General features: G+C 47.2%; 3 protein-coding genes across 3 annotated transcripts in view; 1 reads left to right on the forward strand and 2 right to left on the reverse strand.

The window, feature by feature from the left end:
* The window catches only part of ubald1a (UBA-like domain containing 1a), a 13412-nt gene extending 7602 nt beyond the window's left edge, over positions 1 to 5810 (reverse strand). The window contains exons 1-2 of the mRNA XM_067245323.1: positions 5627 to 5810; positions 4980 to 5039 (exon numbers count right to left, since the gene is read on the reverse strand). Of these exons, the coding sequence (XP_067101424.1) occupies positions 4980 to 5039; positions 5627 to 5734 (168 nt within the window). The 5' untranslated portion in view covers positions 5735 to 5810. The remainder of the gene's footprint in view (positions 1 to 4979; positions 5040 to 5626) is intronic.
* Positions 1 to 20484, reverse strand: part of LOC136950101 (inactive rhomboid protein 1-like) — a 170782-nt gene that overhangs the window by 118458 nt on the left and 31840 nt on the right.
* On the forward strand, positions 9165 to 11397 carry foxj1b (forkhead box J1b). The gene is made up of 2 exons (XM_067245493.1): positions 9165 to 9749; positions 10507 to 11397. Exons 1-2 carry the CDS (start codon positions 9165 to 9167, stop codon positions 11395 to 11397), a joined length of 1476 nt encoding a protein of 491 aa, XP_067101594.1.

Here is a 20484-nt window from a genome sequence, read left to right on the forward strand (position 1 = left end):
CAACAGCATTAATGCTCAGCAGTTGGACTCAGACACACACCCGGGCGCACACAAGCTGCTCAAAACAGGATCCCCTGCATCATTCACAGCCTCTCTATGAAGCCCTACATGATCCCATTCTCCTGGAACAGGCAGCCACGGGAGGCAGCGGGAAAAAGGATGAACACATGATCAAATCATTTCTTTAATTTATCATCGGTTTACCGCCGTCGTCAGTTTACACACATCTGTGAGTGAGTGTGTGTGTGTGTGTGTGTGAGTGAGAGAGATGGTGATTAAGAGAGAGAATGCCTGAGCCTGAGCGCGTGTGGGAGAGTGAGGCCGTGCAATTGTCCTAATGACAACAAAGTGTTTGTTTGTGCAAATAACAAAAGGTAGCTGGAGTAACAGGAGCTGAACACTCAGCGGTGTTCATACTGTATCTAGACAGAACCTTCCAGACTATGCACTGCTGTCAACACTTACATTCACAGACTACCATGTCCAGAATTAATCACACACCCCCTCACACACACACACACACACACACACATTTGACTCTCCACACACACACACCTGTTCTCCCATGCACTCACACGTCTTGAAAGAACAGACATGGTGTCAGTGTAACTGTGAGAGATTATGCCTGTGTATGTGTGTGTGTGTACAGTAAGTGTGTGCGTGAAACCCAAGATAAAACCACTGCACAACACATCTGGCCTACCTGGAACATGGGTTCCTGCTCACTGTTTTCCCTAAGAGAGATTGAGAGAGAGAGAGAGAGTGCGTTTGTGTGTGTGTCAGGGAGCGAAAGGGTCTGTGTGTGTGTGACGTTTGTGCCAGAGAGAGAGAGAGAGAGAGAGAGAGAGAGAGAGAGAGAGAGAGTGTCAGACAGACAAAGAGTGTTGCGTTGGGTGTTCTGGGAAGCAGTGCTGCAGGAGACAGGGAAGGCAGCCGTCAGAACATGTGGAGCACAGACCAGGCAGACCAGGCCCTGTGAGACGTGGCCCGCTGCCACGCACTTTCAAAACATCCCCAATAAAACACATGACACACTTCATTCCACGGTCAAAACATCATTGACTCGCTCGGCCCCGGACCTCGCCGGCAGACGCAACAGTTTGTTTCTCGGAAGAACCACGACTCTAGTTCCCTTTCCCCTGACGCCTTCCTCTCAGTGTAACCTTGTACCCTCTCCTTCTATCTCCCCTCTCCCTCTCTCTCTCTCCGTCCTGCCGCTGGTGGGGTGAACAGATGGAGCAGCAGACAGAGACTGCCTCTCGGACAGTGAGTCAGGCGGCCATGTTGTCCTGTGGTCCATGACCGACACACTCTGCCTTGGTGTGGAGAGAACGGAGACCTTGAACGGCAGACAACCGCCGGCTAGGGAGAGTCTACGTGTGTGAGAGAAGACTAAATGAAAGCGGTGTGTGTGCGTGTGTCAGCAGTTTGGACATCTAACAATCTTTTAAAGCCCCACCCAGACACAAACCACATGTTTGTAGTTACCAGAAACAACTGGCCTCTTTCCTCTGCTCCCACTTTCCCAACCTCTAATATTCATAGTGCCAGGAAACAGTCTTTCATCTCTTCTTTATGGATGCCCTACGGTGCCCAGTTCAACTTCGCTCCACCCAGAGACGGGGCAGGGAGGCAGGGAGGGAGGGAGACAGGCAGACAGGTAGGGAGACAGGCAGGGAGACAGGCAAGGAGACAGGCAGGGAGACAGGCAAGGAGACAGGCAGGGAGACAAGCAGGCCGGCTGGCCGACAGACTGAGGGGTTCGCTGCAGTGAAAGCTACTTTTGTAACAGCCTGGTTCACCACAGTGCGACTATGACGGGTCCCTCCTGAAGGCAAAATCACATCACATCAGCCATCCTAAAACCACAACAGCGCAATCATTCAAATCCATACAAGCCTAGCCCAGGCTGGGTGAGTGTGGATGGGGTTTTTAGGTTTGTGTTCAGTCACATGCTTCTCGTGCACTGAAGTGGAAGTCATGCTGCTTCCTGCTCTGTGGTTAAAAGGAGATTCATTCACTCTACTGCTGATGTGTGACCCCCCACACACACACACCACTGAGTCAATAGATTCTCAAATCCAATTCAGCAAGATTGACATAGAGATAGAGAGATAGAGAGAGACAAAGAGAGAGGTAGAGAGAGAGGAAGAGAGAGGTCGAGAAAGAGAGACAGAGAAAGAGGTCGAGAAAGAGAGAGAATTAGGTGAGCAGAAGTAGAGAGAGGTATATAGAGAACCCCTGTGTGAGTTTTTAGAAGGGTCCATTTTGGCTCGTTCGGGGTCAGCTTCCTGTGCGTGGGTGACAGTGTTTGTACGGGCAGGGAGAGGAGCAGGAAACCGCAGAGCAGGAGAGCCATGCATTAACAACAAAGAGACCTAATCTAAACATGGCTGAACACAGACGGGCCTCTCACACACACACACACACACACACACACACACACACAGACACACACACACACAGACACACACACAGACAGCTCTTCTGACATCAGCTAGGCAGGAGACACACAGGCCAGTGATCTGCTGAAGGGCTGTGTTTTGTTGTCATGACAGTGTGGAAAGAGACCAACTCAAAGAAGTGATTCATCGCAGCCCTGCTGTCCAAGTCAAGATACACACACCGCCTCGTACCCTCCCACACACCTCCGACTCTCTGGCCCTTCCCCCCCTCTCTTACACACACATGCAGGATGGACCTTATAATGGGGTTTCTGTGCAGAGATTAGCGTTTGTTGTGTGAGCTTCAAACAGTGAGGCCTCTAGCCCACGGGAGAGGGGAATGAAAGAGCTCCCAGTTTAAAGCCTCCCTTTCCACAACACCAGTAGAAGACCAGGGAGGGGACACTGTCATGCCCCCTGTACTACACTACTATTCCGTGACCTATTTATTGGTAAAGTCCAGATGGATCAACTGTCACGTAAAACATGTTGTCATCCGTTCACTTCTAATCCGATTTTTGGCTTGAGACGTGGAATGATTTCAGAGAAATAGTAGGTGCTGGTTTAATTCCACAGCCGGAATGCAATCATATAGATTTGGGATGACCTGATTAAAGGTTAGGCTGGTGGTGTGATAGAAGACAAGCCCTTCTACTCTGGACAGCAGCGTTGTATCGTGATAGGGGATGGACGGAGAGTAAAAACTCAATAAATGAGAAGGCCGCTGAGACCACAGAATAGGATTCTGCGCTAGAGGTGCCATCACGGCTATTCACAAAGCATATTCACCTAGGCTATTAGCACAGAGGTGAGAGGAGGGAAGAGGAGGTGAGTAGTACCAAAAGACTCAGGTCTGTTCATCAAACTGTGTCAGTGGTAGGAAACTCTGAGGCAAAGTGGATTACTCCTAGATCTCCCTGGCTAGGTCAAACAGCAGTGGATTAGATCACCTTTGAGCTGAGGGCACAGGGGGCCTGGGCTGTGAGGACTAGCAGCCGCCCTGCTGAGACCTGAACCCGCTCCCAGACTAGCCGGCCCGGCAGTCACAACCCCAGTCCTTTCTCCACACAGTCACTCTTCAACCCATTTGGCCATGATCCACTGCAACGATCCACATTTCATGCTGGCATGCAGACTAGAGTGTGTATGCATGTGGAGAAAAGCCCCTGATAAAACCGTCCATGCCCGCGTTCATGTTGCCGGGCTACAGATACTAGCACTGAGTGAATATTAAATGAAAGTGGAATTTCCCCCTCTTATCAGCAGATTGTGGGTTGGGGGGTTACGCTGCAGCAATAGCTGGTTCACACAAAGGCTCTGTAGAGACAGATGAAGAACCCTCTTGGCCAATTGTTGACACAGTATATTAAAGTCAGTGCAGGTGACACATCAGGGCTGGTAAGGTTCTGGGGAGTCAACCTACTTCTTCCTCAACAGACAATAATGGACTTTTGAATACTGTATTGTTTCCAGTACTGCAGTGTTTTCTGTGCTGAAGCTGCACATTAAGCACACTGGGATGCTATTAAACTTGCATGAGTGGTTTGACATCAATGTGGGCTACTGTAAATACAGAGGCACTTTATACATGAAACTAAATATTGTGTCACACATCCTTTTCCCTTCCTGTCTCTCTTTCCCTTCTGCTCTCTCCCTCCACCATCTCTTACCCAAAACAACAGACCTAAAATGTCCTCCGCTGCCTTGTATCCATCTGACAGAAATGGGAGAATGCAGTTCAATATTCGGATGCACGTACACACACGCACACACACTCTGTTCACTCAGCTCAACGATTTCCCTGAAATCCCCATCTAGGGATGTTCCAGCAGCTGTTGCTAGACCATGCCATATAGCTGAAAACAAAGGCTTAGGTTGGAGTGGGTGCTTTCAAAACCCAAACAAGCTTTTATAATAACCACGCACTGTACTCTGCAGTAGCCTGTATTGCAAGAACACGGTTTGCTTGCACTTATTCCCCCTAAGATACCATTTGCATTAAATTATAATACTTGATTTCCAAAGCATTAAGCTTTAAGTCCCGTCATAACGTATTATTTCATTACAAGGAGGCATATACTGCAACGGCAGCAGTTACTGAAGGCAGTTGTTCTTTTCCAGGAAACACGCGTTTTTTTCTCCTCTTAGAAATATGAACGGCCGTTCCGCTTGTGGCATAGGCTACACTGGAATGTGTAATCGTGGTCATCCACAGGAGCTAATGCAACGTTTCTTTCCCCGCTCTCCCTCAGTACTGAGCCCCCTGTGTGTGAGCGTGGCTTCTGCTGCCGCATGCCTGGCTTGTGTTTATTTCTGGAAGCTCTACTTCGCAACATGGCCGACATGTGCTTTGTTATTGGTGGTATAACACTATAATAACGGCTCTATATGTTTCATGAGGTATTACAGTTGCGTGTGTCCCCCCGTTTCTTCAATGTAACAACACCGTTGATTTGTGTAAGCTGTTGTAATTGGATACACTACATTAGAGGGACACCACTATAGCATGGTGTTTACACCCTATAGTATACTTACCATTTGATGATGATGGCCGTATGGAATATTTGTTTCTTGGAAAAAGGCACTGAGGGCAGTCTGAAAGAGATCAAACAAAAGATTATACGCATCGATTGTACACATAAATGGTTCACTACTAGCAACTATAATACACTGTATGGGTTGTCGAGTACATAAAAAAAAACATGTTTTAAAGCTAAACACAATGACGTGGACAGGTCGACTGTCAGATCATGTGTAAATTATCTAACCTCAGATAAGCCATTCGTGCAGAAAAAATCTAGTCAAAACAAAGCCAGCGGTCGTCTTCATTGCATAATAGCATTTAGCCTGGTCACCACTGTCATGTAATGTGAGGGATTATAGTATTTATTCTATAGTCAATTCTAATTGGATAGTTGCATGGTATAAGCTTACCGGTCCATTACTACTGATTGTAAATCTAACATAAAATTGTCCAATAATTTGACATACATTTGCAAAACATGAATAGGCCTACATAAAAGTTGAGTGAACTGTTTGAATAGGTTTTGCAACTTCTTCTTGCGACTACGGCCATAGCCCATTAATGAATATGGCAGGCCAGTCAAAACTCAGATCTGTCAGACATAAACATTAGGCACAGCAAGCTCGTCCTCTCCATGTACAACGAACACCGACCCTACCTCAAATTGCCAATGTGCCGCTTGCAAAAGCTGCTTTGCCTGATCCGCCGCGCACCCGGCCGTCAGGACAAACTGGTTAATCATAACTTGATGTTTGAGTTCATCCATCTTCCCGGAAGCTTTATTCCTACTCGCGGCAAGGTGTGTTGTCGATTAAATACAGTATTTCGTGGTTTTAGTCCTCTCTTTTCAGCCTCAGTCGTCCACCATTACAGCCGGTTGAGCAAACACAAATATTTACTGTAAGAGCAGTAGTGTAGGAGCGCCGCCCTGATTGACGTGAAGAGACAGCCAATAAAATGAAAGACGTGACAGTGGGAATTGTATGCCATTTCAGCTTATTAATACATGTTTGCTTTTGAATCAAGACAATGTGATAGTGTTAATTAATTAAATGCCTACAAATATTGAATTACATGCCTCAATTTTACTGTCAAGAACGCACGCCCAACCTCCTCAAATACACAGGTTAAAATCCGTAGGCCAACCTGTCGCGAATGGTTTGTTTTGGACTACAAGTCCCACGAGCACACGCTTTGTTTGTAAGGTTCTAGAAGGCAGTATTTTGTGAATGACGGCCGCTCCTATCCAATTCCCATGCGCGCGGTGTCACCATCTTGCCAAATATGGTAAACAAATCTTCCATCACGAGCACATTGCTCCTCAGAGTAGCACTAGGGACAGTTACGTACGTCGACACTCATGGATGTATTTAGTGTAGCATTAGCAAGCGTCATGTCTGCGCAGCTTTTGCACAGTTTTGCGAGATTTGACGTACCGTTTTTTTTGTTTGTGTTGTAATTATAAGTCTTCCATCTGTAATTGCGAGGTCATAACGAGCTCATATTATTTTAGAAATGTACATTATATACAGTTATGACAAAAAGTAAGCTTTATTTAAGAAGCATCTTACAAATACATCTGAGTTCAATTAAAACACTAAAACATAGCAGTATCTAAACAACGAGATGGAATAGATAGACTCTTATCAATATATCCTGGATGGGTGTGGCCATTGCAGGGAGTATTTCCCCCATCGGCAGTAACCAAGTCAATTCTTCAAGTAACATTTCGGTGAATTACCCTTCAGAACTGCACTGATTCTTTCTGAGGCAGGACCCTGAATATCTCCCTATACCACATATGGCAAATGTGATAGTAGCAATATTACAGTAAGGAATGTGATGCAAATGATAATGATGATAATGATCATGCAGAAGATGGTACACCTCTGGGTACCATTGTCCTTTATTTATTAGCACCCTCGGGAGATATAAGACTTTGGAGACCCTCTCTTTTTCCAGTCAGTTGCAAGGAAACATATGTATAAAATTAGCTTTCATTCCAGTTAATAATGCACTTCTGGGAAATAGAATGCTGTAAACATCCTGTTATCAGCAGCAATCTGTATAGGACATGAGTAAGAAAAATGTAATGTTTATGTGTGTGTACGTGCGTGTGTGTATGTGTGCAGAGAACGGGGGAAAGTGTAACTGTCTGTGCTAAGGTTCTCATGATAAAGTGTTCTAGTTTAAAACAATTAGAACAGCTGTTCAAACATTGACTTATTTCACCAGCAGACCCTTGAATGAATGGTTGTATTTTCCAAGAAGACTCTCTGTCACTGACAATGAGCAGCAGCTGCGTTAGCTTATCAAATGTATTTTATCTTAACAGTTTGCCTCACGTGCCTTGCACACATGTCACATTTCACAGTAACGGGGGTAGGAGGGCATCAACAGTCTGTCTTGGTTTGATTATGTGTGTGTGTGTGTGTGTGTGTGAGACAGAGAGAGAGAGAGAGAGAGAGAGAGAGAGAGAGAGAGAGTGCATGTGTACCTGTACATGTTTTATACCTTTAATATATGGGCTGAGTTAGCTGTGAATAAATCTTATCCTCACCATTACTGTAGCGAACAAGGTGATCTCTGGGCAATTGCGCCACCTTCTGGTTCATGAAGGCGAAAACCTCTCAGTAGAAACAGTGCAGCACAAGGCCTCAAGGTTAATTTCAGAACCATGAGATGTTTGGGAGGGGATGAAGACAAATCAGTGTGAACGTTTGATTAGAGTAGCAAATACAGAGACTCTTATCAGTTTGGGAGTGTTGGCATGAAATCAGATATTTGCCCTTTATCTATCAGCACTTCTATAAACCATACCTCAGTCCAGGGGTCTGCCAGGGTTCTGGGGCATATAACCACTTCAGGGTGTGAGGGAGGCTGACTTTAGACTGTAGATGTTCTTGGTCCTCAACATCTGGTTCTGGGCTGGAGTTGTACCAAGCAGGTGTTCTGCACTGTTGCTTTTAAACTGCAATACACCGTGTTTCCACAGAGTGGCAGTGCACAGTAGGATTATGTAGGCCAGGGTACTTTTCTACAGGTGAACTGTATTGCTATTGTCAAGTGGAATGTACTTGACAAACCGAATAACATTGTTTTTTTCCATTGAACTAATAATTGTAGGTTTATTCAAAGGCCTGTTAGTCTACAGGATAGTTTGACTGAATGTTCTGAAAGTGAAAAATTCCATGTCCTACTGCAGTCTACCACCCACATACCCTTTGACATGTGCTTACTAGATATGTGATATGGCAAATAACAGGTTACCACTCAATGTTGACAAAGGTGTTGAATGATGAGTGTAAAGTGCACGCTGCACACGCGGGACTTGTGGCGCTAATTTTCAGCGCTTTCAGGGGGCGGTGTCGCGCGACACATCACTCCTACCTATTCAACTATTTCCTCCCGGGAACAATAGACTGCAGAGTAGAACAAAAAAGACGAAAAAAAGAGTATACCACTCCGAAACCAGAGGCTACATACTCAGAACTGCTGTATGCGCGGCATGTTCTTAATACACTTCAGAATTGAAAGCTCCTTGTAACCCCCCCCCCCCCCCCCCCCAGTCTCCCGTTGAGCCGTTCGTGTGGGTGACTTGAACAAGTGAAGCCTGAAGAGTCACCGAGCCAATCAGAGACCTGGAAGACAGTTAAAGGACTCGTGGGCTGTCTCTCCACCTTTATCAAGGACTATTCCTCAACCTCCGCATAACATTCAAACACTGTCCTTCACACAGACGAAACCAAGCGGATTGGATTAAATTCCGTAATATGGATGTTATCTATTTTTTCATGTGAACTACATTTGGATTCTACTTTTGGAGTCTTCCCACTCTGCACTTGTTACAGAAAGGATAGATGCTCCGCCTGGGTCCCCGGAGAGTATAGGTTAGAGCGCAGGGACGGACCGACCGCTGCAACAGGTGCTCCTCAGCTCGCGAGCATATAGCTGAACTGAATTCGAGGTAGAAAAATATTAATGCATCATGTTCAGTCTTGTTAATGTTCTTGCTGTTCATTTAGACATATGCCATTGTTGTAAGTAATGTTACTCTTGCTTGCGTGAATGGGTTAAATTATTTTTACATGTTGTTTTTATTTGTATTCATTCGAATTTGTTTATTTTTTATTTTTTATCTAGGACCTCCGATATTATATTTTCTCACATTTTGAGAGGAACCCGTTACGCACATAATGCCTGTTCTGATGAGCCCGGAGATCGCCGCCATGTTTAAAGAGAAATGGCTGCAGGTGCACCCGGAGGGTCAGGGTGACGAGGCCGGATCTCAGCACCTTGACGACAGTCTCACCAGCCTCCACTGGCTTCAAAACTTCTCAATCCTCAGCGCGGATCCGGAGAGTCGACCCACCTGCTCCGGCTGCCCCTCACAGCAGCACTTGCTGTACCACCAGCGCCTGTACCCCCAAGGCACCGACTCTCCGTCCAGCCCGCCAGCCGGGGATACTGCCGCCACGGGGATGCCTCTCTGCCTCGGTAGCCCCGTTACCTCCGGTAGCAGCTCCACGGACTCGCGTGGGGCGCATTACTCACAGACTTTACACTTCCCGCATGACCACCACCACATCACAGCGCAGGTCAGTCCCCCGGAGGAAGTCGATTACAAGACCAACTCGAAAGTCAAGCCGCCGTACTCCTACGCGTCTCTTATATGTATGGCCATGCAGGCCAGTAACCAGCCCAAAGTGACCCTGTCCACTATTTACAACTGGATAACAGAAAACTTCTGCTACTACAGACACGCAGAGCCCAGCTGGCAGGTAAAATATCCACCTCTCTCATCCATCTCATAATTTATGTGATTCTGTCTTTCTTTCTATCTTTCTCTCTTTCTTTTTCTTCCCCCCCCCCCCTGTCCCCTGAATGTAAGGGAAAGGAGGATGATATACACAATATCAAGAATATGGTTATAATTAAACATATTTGCGAATGGACTGCGGGCAATATTAATATTGTTTTATAACAATGCAATTAATGTGCCTTCTTGCTGGAATGAACATTCATCTCTCTCTGAAATGTTGAACATCCTGGTGTTCTAGTGGCTTGTCTCATTGGTTTGATGACAAGTGTTCTAGGTAGGGGGAGGGAGAGAAAATGGTTTGTGTGTGTGTGTGTGTGTGTGTGTGTGTGTGTGTGTGTGTGTGTGTGTGTGTGTGTGTGTGTGTGTGTGTGTGTGTGTGTGTGTGTGTGTGTGTGTCAGTGTTAATGAGGATCCCTGAGAGAGCTGGCAGCCGAGCCCAGCTGATCATGTTTGAAATGCACTGAGCGCTGTTACTTGAAAGCCTCATTAGGTACATTTGCTTTCCTATACAAACAACAACAATACCCCCTCCTCCCCTTTACATGCCTTTATTTCTCTCATTCTGTCCTTTCTCTCTGGCTCCCTCTCACACACACACTCATGCACCAACCGATGACCACACACAGACACGTGCGCACGCATACAGCAGATTGTCTCAAACATACAACCTATCCAACACGGGTTTAACACGTTCCTTAACATGATCCTTTCCTTAGAACTCGATCCGTCACAACCTCTCCCTCAACAAATGCTTCATGAAGGTTCCACGGCAGAAGGACGAGCCGGGGAAGGGGGGCTTTTGGCAGATCGACCCTCAGTACGCCCACATGTTTGTCAACGGCATCTTCAAACGCAGAAGGATGTCCACCAACCACTACAGCGGCGGCGGCAGCAGCCACAGACAGAACAAAGGGCCGCAGGGCCAGGCGTACCACACTGGCTCCCAGGGCCAGAGCCAAAATGGCCTCCTCTCAGACACAGAGGTCTACCACGGGGTTGGGGTGGGCAGCAAACGCAAACACCTCTCTCCCAAACACAACAGCAAGCTGGTGCGGATGCCCAAGTCCCCCCTGCTAGCGACGGAGGCTAACGGGGCCGACATCCTGAGGGGGGATTTTGACCTTGCGTCCGTGTTCGACGACGTCCTGAGCGGGAGCTGCAGTACCTTCGAGGACCTGGACATCAACACAGCGCTGAGCTCCCTGGGCTGTGAGCTGGACCTGAGTCTGCAGGGGAGGCACCCTGCTGGGCAGGCCAGGTGGTGTGGAGAGGGCGAGCCCCCCATCCAGGAGCAGGCCCAGCACCAGAACCATCTCTCCTATGGCTACATAGAACTGAACAGTGCTATGGGATGTACCATGATGGGGGACATACAGCTCCAACAGCAGCACCAGGATCTGCTGTTTCAGGCACAGCTCCATCCCCTCCACCAGTTTGAGGAGCCCACACTGTTCTTAGAGCAGCAGGAGGTGGTGGAAGAGGTGCATCCCTGGGAGATCAAAGAGGAACTGCAGGTGATTCCTCTGGGTCTGGAGCAGGGCTTCACCCTCTCGGATGGCTTCTTCTCTGAGCTGCAGCCCTGGGAGAGAGGTCAGGTCTACATGTGACCTCCAGAATGTACCAGGCCTCCAGAAAGATGACTACCCCTCTCTAACTAACACAACAACCATCTCATATGTAGGGTTTTCCAAGTCTGTGGGTTTCCCATTAGATGTCTCAAGAACATTGTTGTTTTTGCTACATGTATTGTTTTGACTAATATGCATTTTTTACATATATGGGTTTCGCTGAAATATTTTCACAGTATATAGGGGTCATTGAGGTCATTGAGTTTATGAACTCAGAGGATGCCATTGGTGGGCCTGCAGCTCTGGTCTGTCTGGAGCAGAAGACTTGAAGGCTCAATGGATGGTGGGGTCGCAGAGATGTTTGATTTGGCTCCACATTCAGAGTGTCATTGAAAACAAAGTACCCTTTTTGTCATGGCACACTGTATAGAATCAACCACTGTTTTGACCTGCTGGGACATACCTACGTATCTGCTGAAGACTACTTTGCTACGTTAGCATCATACACACTCTTACAGATTATAAACTGTTTTCTTTCTGTTTTCATCTGATTTGGAGGATCGAGAATGTTTTATTCATGAATTAGGATCTCAAAGTAAAATTTATAGTGTTGAATCATAATCAGAGACTAGTGATGATGAGATATCCATATATATGTTTTAATTAATCATCATAATACAGTATATACAACCTAGAATTTATGGGTTTGAGATGGGTGTTTGTCTGTAGTCATATTGCTAAGCAGAGAGATTGGGATAGACTGAAGCTGATCTGAAATGCCTTCCAGTCAGTCATCAAACAAAATATGCACTTTGATGGACAAAATATGAAAAAACAATCTTGAAATTTTCTACAGCACACACTGACCTTGTACGCCACTATCACTGTACCACATAATTAAGAATTTCTGTGTACTATATCTGTATGCCATTATTGGACAGCAATAACAAAACCTGTTTATGTTTCTGTTTAAAAAGTATATTGCCTCCTAAATAGTTAGCTTTCAGCTGGAAACCCGTTGGATGAATCTGCCAAACTTGCATTTGTAAATGAAGTTGATCAGGATTTTGCAGTTGAGAGAGATGACCATATAGAGATACTATGATACAATGATCCAGAGGACTGCTGTATGTGTGTCTGCACTCTTGTCACTGGGTGATGGACCTTTCATTTATACTGATTACTTTTATGTATGATTTTTGCATTCATATCTTTCATGAAATATCTAAAATATGAACAGTGGAGAAGTAAGGGATAACATTAATAAAGAGTACTTTCTTTTGGGGGCGAAATGACAAAATGGATGGGAGATTTATACTTTTTCAGTTGTTTAAAAAATGCAATCATTCCCTGATGCAATAAATGTCGTCATTTTATATGTTGCTTCTTCTTTGTCATACGAAACCAGCTCAAGGTCCTTGATCCTTATGTTACTGGCAGAGTTTGTTCCCTGATAGGGCATCTTGGTTTGCACGCTCCATATCTTTAGGTCTAGTCAGGCCCAGACTTGCCTGTACTCTCAGGGTGTTGCAACATATATTGGAATAATATCTTTAACAAGTTTGCTTGCATATGAGGTCAGGCTGTTCTTGGGTCAGAGCTAAGGAAGCAGGTGGGACAAAGGGAGATAGAGGAAGAGAGAGAGGGGGAGAGAGAGGGGGAGAGAGAGACAAGAGACTGTAATGTTTGGGGCACAGTGTTTCACCTGTCGCTTGGGTCACCTGGGAATTAAAACCAGTTGTCAAACATTGTACACACACAGACACACACGGTTAATAAAGATTATGGATAACACCAGTCAACATTTGGTGTGCCAGAACACTATTCTTCAACTCCAACTTCTCTGAAAAATCCCATTTCAAGGCCCCAAAATGAATTAAATAACAAATATCACATAAAAATGTAACTTGCGTTGACACCATCCCCAGCTGTAGGGGTGTTTCAGGCCCATGGCCTGAACCTATGAAAATGTGCTTTTCCACTTCAAATCTCTTTTTAATTGAAAATGGAGAGAATAAGGAGAAATGTGGATTATCCAATCCGAGCGGCTCTGACTCCCTGGGGTGGGAGGGTCATGTGTGGAGATCTTTTGGGATTGGTAGAATTACTCAGATTCCTAGAAACAGCAGGGACCCATGGTGCACTGAGGCAGCTTCTCTCTGCCATACTCACTAGAAGGGACCCATCGAATCTATATTCATCTACAGACATATCTATAAGTATCTAGATCTGTTTCTATCCACAGATCACTGTTGATGGAGTAGTGGTGTTTAACTAGCTGACATGCAACTGAAATTAAAAACATCTGGCTCCGCAACTCCAATAGAAATCGAAACCTCCACGGACGAAATCCATATTATGAAATCTTACTAGAAGGGAGGAGGGGCAACTGATTTGTGATGAGAGTGTGTGTGTACACCCGTGTGTGTGCTCCCGGTGTGTGTACAGGCTTAGACATGGGCGTCCCGTGGCTGGGTAGATAACATTATCTCCATGGACGCAGGGTCCTGCTGCTCCATTCAGCCTGGGCCTGCCCAGGACGCCAACACAGCGCCGCGACCAGGAACAAGACGAGCTGTCGCACAGCCCAAGCACTCCTCTGCTTTATAGCTCCCCTGGCACCACTCTGGAGCACCGATTGTTGCTTGTGTAAAGTGCGTGTCTGTTTGTGCGTGGGTGTGTGTGTGTGTGTAGGGGGTGTTGTTTTATAATCTCCTTGACACCCTCTGGACCGGTCCAGATTAGAGAGGGGGGCACCTGTACCCAGGAGGACGGAGGGTACCCTACACGGAGAACCCAGAGCTCGGGGAAGGGGGAGCCACAGCACCCCAGGGCAGGGAATCTACGGGTCAGTCAGGTGTTTCTTAAAGAGGACAGTCTTCAAGTCTCCTGAAAAGAATATCAAAAGGTGCGTCCTTGTGTGGTTGCAGCACAATGTCATCCTTGGTATATGAGGATACCAAAGAGATAGAGCATCAAGCTGTTAGTTGCTCTTTTCTCACTATGGGGAAACATTGATGTCTAAGTACTACACTGATACAGGCCATCCTGGTACTGTACTACAGTACTGATAGAGATCAGACTGGTACTGTACTACAGTACTGATACAGGCTAGACTGGTACTGTACTACAGTTCTGATACAGGCCAGGCTGGTACATCTTCCAAGGCCAAGTCTTAAGTCTGATGTTGTCTTCTTCACTTCGCCATATCAGGATGTAACGACTTGACAAACACTGTGGTGGCTCTGGTCTTCATTAGTGAGTCAGGGGAGACTTGGAGAGGATATACCCTTCGATGAGCTTTTCCAGGAGCCTCTTGGTTATGCATGACATGCAAATGTAGTTTCCATTAGGGGAACTTGTTCCATTATGAATGGGAGCAGGGGTCCTTGCAGCTGGAAAGGTTGTGTGCCTGACTCACTCTGGTCTCCCGTCTCCTCTTTGGAGAACTGCCGTTCTGACAGATCACATACACGCTGCAAGGCCATCTTGTCGTGGTGGGGTCGTATGTTTTGCAGTACACCAAGGACAGGACTAGGAACTGATGGTTTATCATTGTGTATGGAGAATGTGAGAATGTGTGCGTGTGTTCTTGCCTGTGTGTGACAGCAACTGAACACATCAAGTGTGAAGCTCCAGAACAGGGGGAGGTGCAGGATGGGTAATGTAGTGTGAAGACAACAACAGAACACGCTTGTCAAGGATCAGCTTATTCAGTCGTCACTGCTGACAGCAAGGCAGACCCAATTCCTTTCCTTGATATTTGCAGACAAAGAATCAGCCATTGTGTGCGTGTTTGTGTGTGTGTGTGAGTGTGCCTGTAATGGGCTGTCTTGTTGCTTAGTGGTGTTTTTGTTAAGGTCTGTTTTCCAGTAATCATTCTAGATATGTGACTTGATTACCAAGAACCAAACCCTTCAAATTTGACCATACCTACCACCTCTTCCCTTACATGCACACGCACGCACGCACACACACACACACACACACACACACTCTCACACACAAAGACTCAATATTTTGTTTTTGTTTAGATGTGCTAATTTAATTTATTCCCGACAGGGCCTGGTAATAGAGGCGGCACAAGAGGTGGCACACACACACACACAGACCCGCACACACACAGGGCTGGAGAGGTAATTAGGGAGATGTATAGAGGCTAAAGAGGTTCCATTCAGAGGCAAGGTCTGACTGGGCTGCAGACCAAACTCTGCTTTTTCTTCTCTCTCCCTTCTCCACTCTCCCCTTACCTCTCTCCTCTCTCCTCTCTCCTCTCTCCTCTCTCCTCTCTCCTCTCTCCTCTCTCCTCTCTCTTTTTATATTTGCCCCTATGCATGGGGACATTTCTGACATTTCTCACCAGAAGGCTTTCTGAGAACTCCTTGGCGTCCGTCCTCAGATTGATGGAGAGAAGATTGAACATTGCAGGCAGTCTGAGGGCTCCTGAGGCGGAGTCACAGCAGAAGTGCCAGATGTACATGTAGACACCAATGCATATCAATCAGGCCTTCTCTGCTCCTGAGTGGGCCGACTGCCATGTTGACCTGAGACCTGTTCACCTCCTTGTACTGGAGCACGAGTACGTCCTGATGACACCAACTGAGGGAGACTGGCCCATGTCACATCTCAGTCATGGATCTCATGATTGGCCCACGGTGAACCGCTGACCTCGGCACAAAATGAGGGCTCTGGCCGTCTCTGTCATTTGCCGTCCAGCAGCTCTCAGGGACGGCCATTACCAAGCAGCTGCGGGGACAAGAGGGAAGAGTGTGTGTTTGAAACAAGGCCATTACCTGTCATGAGAGAGAAAAAGGAGAGATGGACAGAGAGAGACCGAGAGAGAAAGAGAGAGGGAGAGAGACAGAAAGAGAACCACAAAGAAAGAGAGAAAGAGAGAAAGAGAGAAAGAGAGAAAGAGAGAAACTGAGAAACTGAGAAACTGAGAAAGAAAGAAAGAAAGAAAGAAACAAACAAACAAAGAGCGCCAGGTTAACTGTATACAAGCGTTCCTCAGGCCACCATCAATCAGCCAGCTTCCAGCTGGTGGCTGAGTCTATGTAAGGGATTCTGTTGGTCCTCTATCGTGCGTGTGGGTCTGCATCAGCTTGAACTTGTTGTGTTGGCATCATTGCCCCTCAGACCAGTGAAAGGCATTCCAACATGTTCTCTGTGGTCTCTGTGGTCCCAGAACCAGACCAGGCTGGCAGGGAGGGTGTCGATGGCTGGGAGAGAGATACTGGAGCCATGAGGGAGGGCGGGCTGGGGGTGCCTGGAAGAAAAGAGAGGTTGTGGACTGGAGGAGAATAGAGGCTGGGGACTGTAGAAGAGAGGCCAGGGACTAAAGGAGAAGAGAGGCGAGGGATGAAAGATGCCAGCCAGAGGGCAGCGTGTCGGGGCACGATGAGAGCCAGAGACCCCCAGGTCTGGAGCTCTGCCACACACACAAACTCATACACACACATACACACACATTCACACGCACTTTTTCACACACTCCACTACCCCAGATCCCAGTGCCAAGAGACAAGTCAGGGCCCACCCGTTCTTCGGTTCTCTCTCTACAGAAGCCTACTGGGTATTTACTGAGTCCCTTCAAAGAAAACTGCGCTTTCTCTTTTTTCAACCTTTGTTTCTTTGTTTCTTTTTGATCCTACACTTAGAAACCAAGAGTTGTACATAGGACTGTAGGTATAGCACCCATACTTCAATAATAAAAGCTGCACAGGCTGACACGAGGAACCAGAGTAATCGTTAATGCATTATCTTCATCCCATACGGCCTGATACGGTTATAGCCTATCAAAGACATCTGCTCTTGTCATCACTGTGTGTCAGTACTGACAGCTGTTGGACAACACTGAGATGGTCTGAAACCGTTTGCCAGGGAGAAGACAAGGAACGGAAAGGGTCGTAAAGTGTTGCGTCAAGTCTCCAGTTCTGTCACCAGCAACAGGTAGCCACGGTCTGCTGGGTGTGTTTGTCACCAAGGCACAGCAAGAACGGGTTGTATAAAATGACTGAACCAGGCAGTCTGAGAGTGAGGGATGGAGAGGGGGCGAGACGTCAGAAAAGGAGGGAGGTATGGAGAGAGATAGAAAGAAAAGAACAAAGAAATAGACGTGTGCAGATGGAGAGAAAAAGAGGGGGAACAAGACACAGAGTGTGTGTGCTTGTGCATCCACCTACACCAAATGTTGTGAGCCTCTTGAAACCACTAGACCCCCCTCCCCTCCTCCTCCATTCTCCTCGCAGCCTCCACGCTCCTGAGAGCTCTCATTTGATTAGCCGGGCTTTGCTTTGTGAAGGCTGGCATCTGGCTGCATGGCCCACCAGGAGGGCGATGGTGCACCTCACGCACAGACAAACACACAAACAAACACACACACACAGACAGACACACATGCACACGCACACAAACATACACGCAAACACGCGCATTCACACAGAAACGGCAGTGCAGCCGCTCCACGGACACGAACGTCGACGCGTGTGGAGGCAGCAAACCCGGGAAGGAGCAGCAGGTTCGTAACCAGCGGGCCAGACTGAGGCTGAAGGGTTTCCAGGAAGGCTCAGATACAGTTCCTGTCTGTGATCTCAGCTCATTGTCAGGAAGGCACCCCTGGTTACGTCAGGCAGAATGAGGAGGGGAACACTATCTGCCCAGCCTTAGTTATAATCACCTGCTGATCAATTATGCATATGAGGTCCCTGTGTGTGTGTGGGTGTGCGTGTGTGTGTGTGAGAGTGACCTGCGTGGACAAGACAGGTGCCAAACATCAGGTGTCAACCCTCACCTCGGCTCACCACTGCCTCATCAACATCAGAATGGACACCCACACACACACGCATGCACACACGGGCACACACACACACAGAACTAGGGGCTTAGGTCATATTTCCTGAGCGTGATGTTGACGTCTAAAATATAGTTCCTTCAGTATGTGCGCTTGTGAGACTCACCTCCCCGTTATAATGAACTTTGCTTCTTATTTCTCTCATTATTCCTTTCTCTCGCTTCCTGTCTTTAGAGTTATCTTCCTCTCATTCTCTCTCTTTCCTTCTCTCGTCCCTCTTTTCTTCTCACACATCCCTCCCCCACCCACACTCCATCACAAGGGGTTAATTAAAACTGATTGGGTCTGTTGGGACCACACCTGCCCCTGACAGGTAAGATATCAGGCTCACATGTTCCGTGTGTGTGTTTGGTTGTGTGTGTAGCAGTGTTTGTGTGTGTGCGCGGGGTTGCATGTGCAGATGCATGTCTCCATGCGTGACTGTGTGTTTGTTTGTGTGACTGCCAGTGCGTGTGATATTGTGTGTGTGTGTGTGTGAGACTGATTGCATTTGCATGTGTGTGTAGTGTGAGAGTGTGCATTAATGTCTTCACAGGGGTATTGTTTACAGTAAGTGCCTCTGTGTGTGTGTATGTGCATGCATGTGTATGTATGTGTGAGTGTTTTGCTTTGTGTGTGTTTGTGTGTACTGTATGTGTGTGGGTGAGTGTGTACGATATGTGTGTTTGTCTCCGTGTGTAAGTGCACGCATGTGAATTTTGTGTGTCTGTGTGTGTGTCTCTGTGTGTGTGTGTGTGTGTGTGTGTGTGTGTGTGTGTGTGACTGAAGGTCCTGGTGCAGAGAGTGCAGCAGGCTGTGTGTCAGGCTCTGGTGCTGTCTCCAGAGTGATCCCAGCAGGACACACTGAAGAGCTTCATCCTCCACATGACCTCTTCAGAAGCAGCACTGATTAGAACTACACTCTGGAACCTACACACACACACACACACACACAAATTAATAGAACTACACTCTGGAACCTACTCTCTCTCTCTCTCTCTCTCTCTCTCCCTCTCTCTCTCCCTCTCTCTCTCTCTCTCTCTCACACACACACACACACACACAAAAATGAATATAACTTCACTCTGGAACCAATTCCTGCATTGCCTCCTCTTCACGTCTGCCACTCTGCCCACAGCCTGAGGCTGGGGGAGGATCAGAGGGACAGAGTCGTCAATGTGAGCTTGACATTACTTGTATGCATGCACATACACAAACACACACACATTTGTACACACAGACGTACACACACACTGATTGCACACACACACCAACACCTGCTCACACATCCACGTACATCCACACACATACACATACACCCTGTAATTATCTGCATTTTGACATGTACAGAGGTACAACCCAAATCAGTGACGTTGATTGGGTGAGAAATAAGTTGACTTCGAAGTGGTGTGACAAGGATCCTTGTTTGTGCAAGTCAGAAGCAATGTTCTGCAATAGCAGTCAGCAGGGGACATGGATAATACACACACACACACACACACAGAAAGAGAGAGCTGGAGCTCCCAGTGCTGTCGTTGAAGGTAGGACAGTCAAATTGGCCCCTGGAGGATAAAGAGATGTTCCAGGCCTCCTCCCTGGAGGGCCAGAGAATGATGAGGGAGGAGGGCAGGAGGAGGAGACAGGGAAAGCAGAGAGTGAAGTGAGGGAGAGGAGGTGGAAAAGACGGTAGGGGGGGGGGGGGGGGGGGGGGGGGGGCGTGTGAGGAATGCGAGAGAGGAAGGAATGTAGAAAGAAGAAAGAGAGAAGGAGGGAGAAGATGAGGAAGGAAAGGGGAGGAGAAGGTAGTGGGGATGGAAATTGAGAAACCGAGGAAGAGATTGAGGCGTAAAAAGGAGAGTGTCGGGAGACGGGAGGAGGAAAGGTGTCTCAGAACAGGTCAATCAGACAGGTAAGGGGCCGGCCGGCGCTGAGGGGAAATCGGAGGCGAGAGACGGAAAAGGAGGAGGGAGATCCACGGATGAGATGTCTTTTGCCTCTAATGATACTGTAGGTGTTGACATGAAATAACGAGTTTCTCGAGCACACATGCACACACACGCTGACACAGGCAACTAACCCTGTCTCCCAGTTGTCTTCGACAGGCTGAAAGGCCACAGTTGTAGCCTTCTCTGAGTCCGAATCAAAGCTCTCGGCGCCTCGTTGGGTTCTGTGTCTCACTGACACCACTGCTTGAGTTCCCCCTCACAAAAACCCACCAACCTCCCTCTCTTTCCTTTTTGTCCTTCTTTCTCTGTTTCTCTTTCTCCGTGACTTTCTGTCCTTTTCTTTCTCTC

Source organism: Osmerus mordax, chromosome 10 (genome assembly GCF_038355195.1).
Source record: "Osmerus mordax isolate fOsmMor3 chromosome 10, fOsmMor3.pri, whole genome shotgun sequence".
Classification (NCBI taxonomy): Eukaryota; Metazoa; Chordata; class Actinopteri; order Osmeriformes; family Osmeridae; genus Osmerus; species Osmerus mordax.